A 9,542-nucleotide genomic window follows, 5' to 3' on the forward strand; every position below is an offset into this window, starting at 1 on the left:
GAGGGCCCCAGGAGAGAGTTTTTAATGGATGTGATTGGGATTATGATCACAAGATGAAAAGTGTCCTTTAAGTTTTATATACAGCTCACTTGTAGGAGAAACAGGGGTAAGTCTCCAGGTATATGAAATTTATTTTAAATGAGTAGACTTTTCAAAATTTACTCAAGGAAAAATTATTTTGCATATTTAGTGAGAATGTGAGGTATTTTCCTGGCTCACCAGTAATACTCACTGTGGTATACTGCAATTATTTGATACTCAGGTAACTGGGATTCTAGAATTGATTAAATTAACATCAGTCTTTCCAGTAAGTTAACACTGCATTATTGGTCAAAAGAAGCAGAAGGAATACTCCCAGGATTTCTTTGTTTCAATATATCTGACGTTAAAATCAACTTAACCAAACCAAACTTCTAAAATTGAGCAGCTGACTTCTAAAAGCATACAGTACACAAGATAGTTTTTCCCTGATTGATGCATTTAGTGTGGCATGAACAGAATGCCCATGAAGCAGCTGAGGATGCTGTGTTACCATGGAGGATAGAGAGGAGTGGGTGGAGTGGGTCTGTATACTGCACATCAAAGGAGGCTTGACAAGAACAGCGTTCATGTTGGTCACGAAGAGTTGGTAAAGAGAACTTGCTACCATGGGGTAATTTCTTGTCTTCTTATGTTTCTAGTATAAATATAACAAATCTCTGGTTCTGCTGTGTAGCAGGTGCCTAGTGACTGAGTGTATTTGGTCCCCCTAAGCTCCTGTAGAAAGTTCCATATTTAGTCCAGTTTCCCCAAGCCTGAATTTTGAAGTTTCAGCAAAAGATAATAGGGCAGCTATGGCTGATCATCGCACAAAATGAAACAAGTATTTGGGATGCTTATGTAGTAGAATAGATCTAGAAACTATGCTGGGTGATTTTTAAATAAAATATGTTAGATTAAATGCCTTTGGATATTTTTAATGAACACAAATTTAAAAGATGATGTCAAGGAATTAATTTTGAAAATTGGGTTCTGATTTTATGCAGATCAATGCATTGTCTTGATCTAATTGTATTTCACAGGTTTTTTTGTTGTTGTTGTTGAGATTATATTTGTTTGCCTTTTGTATACTTTTTTAATAGTAGACAATATGACATTTTAACTTCCCATAACTTTTTTCTTTTCTGGAATATAAATTGACATATTAATTGCAGGTGCACAGCATCATAATAATTCAACCATGGCTTGTAATGTTATCTTATTCCCATGTTGCATGAAAAGGAGCTGCTATTTATTTTCATCTCTAGAATAAATTGGATAGCTTTTGTGACCTCCCAGTTACTAAAGGAGCCTTAGAAATTGCCACAAACCTATTAAGATGTTTGAGGGTTTTTTTCTGGGTAGTGTTGTATTTATTTCCTTTCCTAATAGTAAATATGCTCCGTGAGAAGATGAGCCAGTTTTATGCCATGATTCTTAAAGATTTTTTAATGTTGAAGAATATTAAAAGACTGTATTGTCAGTTTCTGCTTTCAATGTAATCCTTCCTGGTTTGACACAGTCCATGAGTGTGTCTCCTCTATAAAGTATAAATTTTAGTAGTTGGAGATTAAATAGATATTCAGCTTATTCATTTCACTCCTAAAAGTTTAGTGAGATATTTGGAGGACACTCAGGACTGTGGCACTGGCTGTAATTCCAATCAGATCAGGAGAGTGATTCAGCCTAAGGTTGAGAGGGCTTAGAAACAAAACTGTTCACAGAGAACTGGGAATTTTTGGTACACAGGAAGCTCGAATTTCTGCTTGTCTTTATATGATGGTCAGACAGAAAAGATTGTCTTGCCAGCTTCCTGCTATATCCACAGAGGAGATGCTGTGTTACGGTTTGGTTGTTTTCATGAGGTTGACGAGACTCAGGTGAGCGATAATGTCACTTAATGCTGAATTCTGTTAGGTTTCTGTACAGTTGCAGCCAATGTAGTACATAAGCCGTGGTTATTTATTCGAAGTCCCTGGAGATAATTATCTGTAGCAAACCTTTAACATGCCCTCAACATGACTGCTGACATACTCGATAGCCTGCTAGTTTGACATTCATGTTGAGCAGGGTTTCTGCTCTCAACAGTTATTTGGCCTTTGTGTTAACGAGAGCCCCCTAGAAATGCCATGGGATGGTTAGTGCTGGCATGGTCGTCCATTGCTCCTATAACCCAAACGCCATGCATACCAGCACCCACCCCTTTCTCTACACCCAGTAGAACGTGCCTCAGCTTCCTCCACATCCTTGTGTTAGTGTGTCCAGAGGCTGCGTTTCTGTCTGCTCTGTCCTCCAACTCTACTGCTCTACCTGCCATTTGCCTCCAGCACTACCAGCTCCTTGTGCCAGCACCATCTGGCCTTCTCATCTCCTGCTATTCTGCAGCACATGTCCTCTGGTCAGTCTGTCCTGGCATCTCTGGCAGGAAACCTTTTTTTCTCATATAGTGTCCACCTCTAGGCAGGAGAAGGCCAGGTGTAGGGCTGTTTGGGACCCTGTAGGTAGGGAAGGAATGGCCACATGCTGTTCAGCAGACCCATCACTAGGCAAGCACCATCCCAGTGATTCTTGAGTCCCATGGACTTGATAGTCCCCATGGACTCTCATTCAGGCAAAGGCCAAATACTTGGAAACTGAAATCCTCTGGTACTTCTGCGCTGACTTCAGTGTTGTCCACTCCACACCCCTTTATTCTAAACCATCAGACACACCAGTCTGTGTTTAGATTCTAATGGTGACCAAGACTTGTGTTTCCATCTAAGAAATGTCTGGGCCCATGAGAATTAGGCCATGCCTCAAGTGTGTTATGACAGCTGCCGGGGTTCTGGTGACATTGAAAATACCCAGTTATACGCACACACATTGCACTTAATCCCACACTCTGGGCATGGATGATTGTGTATACCACAGACTGTGAGGATGTGACTCTGGCAGGAGCCCAGTGCCTGTGCACTGTCCACAATGCCTGGGATCCATCAGTACAGGTTGCTCATTTAGTCAGATTGTGAACAGGTGAGGTTTCCATTTACCTCTCCATGGCACAGTCAAGGTTGAATGCATTCAAAATAAAGGTGATTGACTCTACCTGTTCAACTCTAAATTTATCCTAGTGTGCATTGAGGTATCTCCTGCAGTCTGCTTCAGTTACCCAAGCAAGTGTTTCTCCTTTCTGGATTGTATGTTGTCATTAGCTAATGGAAGCCGCTTTTATCACTTTTTGCTGCTCGAGGGAAATAAGTATCATTTTGCCTTATTTTACTGGGATAGTCAGTTCCATGAATTTTGATTAAAGACTGTATTATAGCTGGGTAATAAAATTGAGCAGTGTTATGGATTGATGTCTGTAGGGAATCGGTGGTGTCTGATAATCTGTCAGTCTTTTGAGGCTCAGATTGCTAGTAGTAAGATTAAGAGCTCTGATTTCATGAGCAAGAAGTAGTTCCTCTTTGGGGAAAATAAAAGTTGTAAAAATGGATCCAGTTTCTCCCTGGCCTTGGGAGACAGCAGTTCTGTGGCTTCCAGCATGATACAGGGTTGACTGTGAGCTAGAATTACAGCAGGAACTCTTCAATTGCTATTAAAATTCTTTATGGTCTATGGTCTATTTAGCAGATGTTTTCTTTTCAAGATAGTCAAAAGTGTAGAAATAATTGTAATTACACAACCGAAGTTACTTTTGTAGAAACAAAACACTATTCTATTTATATACATATATCACAATTTCAGTTGGGATTCTTTCCTTACCAGATCTTAATTTGATTTACTTTTTTCATTATAGCCATTCCTATTTTCATGAATGTTCACATAAACAAATAAACAAGGATTAGGAACCAGAGTGGGAAAACTTGTAAAAGTTCATGACCTTTTTTTCTTTCTGACTTGAAAGTTGATGCTCATTATTGCATGAATGGTATAAGATTAAGTGTTTCCACAGTTGTACTTTTAAGTCGATACTTGAATATATCTGTCCATTTGGAGCCCTGACACAGCCACATGGCCGTGGGTACACATTATATATTTCTTAAGAGTTTCTGACATTTCTCTAGCTGTATCTTGAAACTTCTGGTTTTGTTATGTATTTGTAGCATTTTCTACGGTGATAGTTGTTTATTCTCTTATTTGCCTCTGGGAGTTTTCCTGGCATATTTTCCTGAGGGGAAAAAAAAAATCCTAAGCTTTTATAGTTTTAATTTTCCTGGAAGTAGGCTTGTCTGCTCTTTGCCAAGTAATTACATTTCTCCCCCATTTCAGCTGAGCTTTCAGCACAAGATTGGGATCCTTTATTGCAAAGCAGGCCAGAGCACAGAGGAGGAGATGTATAACAATGAGACGGCGGGACCAGCTTTTGAAGAATTCCTTGATCTGCTGGGCCAGAGAGTACGGCTCAAAGGATTCAGTAAATATCGAGCTCAGCTAGATAATAAAAGTAAGCTTCATATCTGTATGTGTGTACAACTTTAATTCTCCAAAGGTAGGCGTACTGCATCCAGCTAAGCAAGTGTTCGCATGCCCTCCTGCTCTTCACCCCCGAAGTAGCCCAGCAAGCTTACTGAGGATAGAATTTAGATTTCTTCATATGAGCAAAGGAAGCACATTTCTTAAGAAGTGTGTGTTTCCCACAAGCTCAAAGGTCAGTCTTTCTCCTTTGTAACAATAGCAGATATTCCCCAGTGTTTCATGAAGAATCTGTTAATATTTTTTTTCTTTCTGGTAGCCTAACCTTCTATTACACCCTTGTTCCGGTATACCAAGGACGAGCACCACATTTATTTCTTAAAGGCAGACATATTAACACATTCACTCATACCTTGCTGTCAAGCTTCTTTTGTTCATTTCTTGTCCTGTACTGTTTACCTGGGAGGGAGAATGGTGAGTAGCTGCCACACTCTGTAGCTCAGTGACCTGAGAGGGACACATACGTGCTCCAAGGTGCCAGATGGAAGGCTTCATGCCTTCCTATTAATGGATGTATTTGTTTAGTATCATCTTTATTAAATACTCATATTCCTTATGGGCCTCACAAATTCTAAATATTTTATCTTGGTATTTGGATTGTTATGTTGTTGCTATCACTGCCTAAAATATCACAGAGTCATTTCATGTATCTTGGAATATTTTGCTTATCATCAGGCAATCAATGGCTTGTTTTTTTTTTTTTTTTTTTTTTTTTTTTTTTTTTTTTTTTTTTAATAAGAGAGATAAGCAGGTTGTTCCAAGTTGGAGAATGTGGGGAAGCACCTGCTCACTCCTGGTAGGAGTGGTAAAGTAGGAGCTTTTTCTCCTGGGGGAGGATCAGTGAGATTGGAGCCTAGATCATTCATCCCACCCCATCCCAGCTCCCTGCCCCCTATATACCCTCAATTTTGGGATTGTCATTTGATATTCCTCTGGATCAGGGTGGTGCCAGGTCTTTAATCCTGGTTTTTGGATCTGTTTTTAAATGTTCTACTTAGAGAACAGATCACAAGGTCTGAAGGTGCTATCAGCTTCCCTTTGGCCCCTATCCTCCACACATGGTAGGCTTGGGGTTTACTGTTAGATTCATTACATATTGCTCAGGCCTTACCAGGGTAAGAGTTGTCCACTGTGCATATTAGCATTACTTAAGGCTCATGAACTTTTCTGAAAACTTAAAAAAAAAAAACTATTACCTTTGAAAACACTACCCACCCTTGGAGTTGCTAGCTTGCTACCCAGTGGGCTCTCTGTCCTGTAAAGCCACTGTTAACAATGGCTTGTTCCTTGCATGCCCATCATCCCTCTTCAGTGAAGCAGATTGGAGAATAATATGAAATTCTTCCAATATGCTCATTCTATAAAACTGAAACACAAATAATGCAACTATTTCCCTATGTACAATTCATGTGCATATTTTTATGAATTAGGAGATATCCATGTTTTATTACAGATGTAGTACCAACCCCCTAAGCTCAAGAAATTGATAACATAGGAACATTTTAACTTGTTGATTCTAATAATCAGCAAAGCTTTAAGCAAGGCATTTTGTGAAGTGCAAAGAAGTCTTAGGCATTTCTTTAGTAGAGAGGAAGTTTTAAATAATACTGAACAATGTTGTGTCTTATTTAAAAACCTAGAAAAACAGACACATAATACAAGTCAAGGATTAAGCAAGGCTGTCCTGAGTTGCATTTATATCTTACTTTCTCTCCATGTTCAAAGTAGTTCAAAACTACAACCTCACATTATTATTTAAATGTTTTCATACAAATAGATTTTTAATTTACAAATAATGAATCTGCTCTCCAAAAGGTGAATAGCTTTGTGATTAACAGGGGTTCAGATGTCATAACTGTTTAACACTTGTCAGTGTATAATATATAATAAGAGATCATATTTATTCTTCATTATCTCAATCATAGGACCCTATCATGTCCTTGCCTATTGAGAAGAACATTAACTGCATCATATTGAATCAATCCTGTTTTGTTTTTCTGGGTTTTGGAAGATCAAGTGCCTCGGAGTAACTAGGCACACGCACAGATGGAGGCAAAGATAATTTCTGATTAGCCCAAACCCTCCAAATCAAACAGTTGCACAAACTGTGCACAGACACACCTTCCATCCTCCACTACACCCAAGATGGGTCTTCTCTAGTAATGGTTTTGCAATGGTGAGAAAAGTGGAAGAAAGGAGAGTGGGAACCAGGAATTTAGTAGAAAGCATACAAGTAAAAGCACCAGACATGGGATGGAAGTGATAGAGACTGTGTGGAGCAGGAGGACACCCAAAACCTGGTCTATGATAGCTGAATGGGCTGTTCATTTTAGTTGACATGCCTTTCTATTATAATAATGCCCCTCTAGGTGTTGAATTGCCAATTGTGCCGTTGCCTAACTTGTTTCTGTGATCAATCTTTGTTTTCAGCTGATTCTACAGGAACTCACTCCCTCTACACCACGTACAAAGATTATGAACTCATGTTCCATGTGTCCACAATGCTCCCCCACATGCCCAATAACAGACAGCAGGTATGTCCTCTGCCTCTCTCTTTTTCCAGCAAATACCAGGTCTGAGGTCAGCTACTGGTGGTATTAGTAATCATTGGTGTTTTATTTTTCCTTGGAAGGCATCCAAAATCTTTGACTTGTATCATTTGGGAATCTTTGGACCTTAAAAGAGATTACTATATCTTGAATTTTATTGTATGTTTTCCTTCTAAACTTTAGAAACTCTTCTACATTCACCTTGTTTCTTGCTAGGCAAAATCCTAAGGGAAACCCTTTTGATATGCACAGTATGCATTATGCTCATTATGAAAAAGCCAACTATGCAACCTCAAGTTAGGTTTCTGCATGTGAGTGCATAAGGTCCCAATAGAAAATGCTGTAAGAAAAGATCTTACAGATGTTAATTCATGGTATGATTTCATTTTAGGGATTTGGTTGTATTTGTGTTCAGTCCAAAATTAAAACAAAGTTTGTTTTCAGATTTAAGGAAATGTAGTTCTCCTGATGTCACTTGATTGTACTTCTTTGTTCTAAGTATATTAAAGTATCAAGAGTTGCTCAGTAAGTATTTGTAAAGTGAAAGTTAATTGTTGCAGAGAATTTTCTTTTTGCTTTCAGTGATCAGGAAATGCCATGAATGTTGTCAAAATACAGTTTTTTTGAATAAGCCACTTTCCCTACCCCTACCGCTAGGAGCAAGAACCATCCATTTAAATCCTACATCCAGGATGAGAAAGGAGGGTCTCGCCTTCCCATCCAGGCTCTCACATTAAGTCCATTAGTTCCTCTTTTCATTATCTTCTCATGATAATTTCTAGCTGGGTTTTCCTAACATTTTTACTTAAAACTTTTTTTAAGATGTACGCATAGGAGGACTGGGGTGTAGGCCAGAGGTGAAGATGTGTGAGAGTATTCACCAGACACAGAGTGGGAAGCAGAACAGGACGTTCTACTGAAATTCACTGCTGAAGGGAGCAGCAGGCAAGACAGGAGAGGTCTGCTGGGGGTATGTGAGTCAGCTCCCTGCCGGGGATCGACTCAGGCCTCTGTGGTGATGCCTGATAGCACTGAGACTTAACCTGAAGGTCACAAGAGAGTCCCTATTTTTTCCTGAAAGCTTAACCTGAATCCCTTTGTTCTTCAGTTTTCTAGTTATCAGTGTTCTTCCTACTACCTTCAGAAGATCTCTCTTTCCATTAAATATGTGTATGTATTTTATGCCATGGAATTTTTAATCCCTAGATCATGGGTGCCTGTTAATCCATGTTTCAACCAAGAGGACTTCTATAATGAATAATAATAAATAGTAATTTATTTTAGAAATAAATCTAAAATCAATTCTTAAAGAATGTATTTGGAACAAAACCAAAATAGACTCATTAGATAGTAAAAAGCTTAATAAAGACTAGTACAGTTGTCCAGCAGATACTCGTGAATCATTCAGTAATTCAACTTGGTATGCATATGTTGTTCAGAAAGCTGATAGGACTCACTCAGGCCAAGAAAATGTGTCAATAGCACATCAGCAGAAAAAAAGCCAAGTGGCTTTGACCCAAGTCAAATGTGCAAACCATGAAGCCTTTTCGGCTCCCTGATTACTGCTCGTTAGCTCTGTCATTCGTCTATGACGCTCTGGAGTGTTCAAGTTTCCTTGACTTTCATGTTACCAGAGCTCAAAAGTAGCTTCCTCTGCCCCCTTTTTAGTTTTATGCTAATTAATGCATAAAGATGTTTAATGCATAAAGAGGTGAAAATGTAGGTGGAGGGGTGAGGGTGAAAAGTGGGGTGGGTAGGGTTTTAAATATATTCCCTGTGCTCTAAGACTATACACTACAATCTCTGTAGCCTTAAGACTTAATTGGTTACTGATTTTCGTTTTGTTTTATTTGTTTTTTAACTAGAGTGATAATGATGATGATTATCAGCATAAATTATGCTGTTAGATTAGTGGTAAAAAAACTATACAAACTATTCTGCTTCTTTATGGTTACTTGGGCAATCTCTGTCTTAAACTATGCGGACAGTTAATCATTATATAAAGGAATTGAGTGAACTTGGGAAAGAAGAATCAGTAAACTTAGATTCCAAGTTTAGCACAGCCAGTCATGTACCTTGTGCTTGGGGTAAGGTTCGTCTCAAGAAATTGGATCATTGTAGAATGAGGATGTGGTCTTGGTAACCAATGTGGGCTACTTGAGGATTCTAGGCTCTCATCAGGCTTGCATGGGGAGAAGTCTGTGTTTTGGAGATGCCTTCCATAGGTGTGGAAACAGGCACCTGTGACTCACGAGCATATCTGGTTGGGATCTCTCAGTCCCAGGATCATGTGATTCATAGACCTTCTTAGAGGCTTCTTCTTCTGTTTGAAATAACTCTTCAGTAGAAGAACATAGCTGTTAAGAACAAAATCCGGAGCTATCCTTCCTGGACTTCCATCTCCTGGCTTTACAATTTTTGAGCAAATTTATTCTGCTTTAGTTTCTTTTACCCCCTAATGCAGGGACTTTTACCCCTTTTCTCAATGAAGTGTCCCTGCCCTCTTGAGAGCTATACCTA

The 9,542-nt window shown here is 39.0% G+C and overlaps 1 protein-coding gene across 3 annotated transcripts in view; it reads left to right on the plus strand.

The window, feature by feature from the left end:
- SIPA1L2 (signal-induced proliferation-associated 1 like 2) overlaps nt 1-9,542 on the plus strand; it is a 211,454-nt gene that overhangs the window by 126,548 nt on the left and 75,364 nt on the right. For all 3 annotated transcript variants that reach the window (XM_012731328.1, XM_004691132.2, XM_012731327.1), the window contains exons 6-7: nt 4,270-4,444; nt 6,904-7,007. In XM_012731328.1, the coding sequence (XP_012586782.1) occupies nt 4,270-4,444; nt 6,904-7,007 (279 nt within the window). The remainder of the gene's footprint in view (nt 1-4,269; nt 4,445-6,903; nt 7,008-9,542) is intronic.

This window comes from Condylura cristata, unplaced genomic scaffold (assembly GCF_000260355.1).
Source record: "Condylura cristata isolate star-nosed mole 26May11 unplaced genomic scaffold, ConCri1.0 scaffold00030, whole genome shotgun sequence".
NCBI lineage: Eukaryota > Metazoa > Chordata > Mammalia > Eulipotyphla > Talpidae > Condylura > Condylura cristata.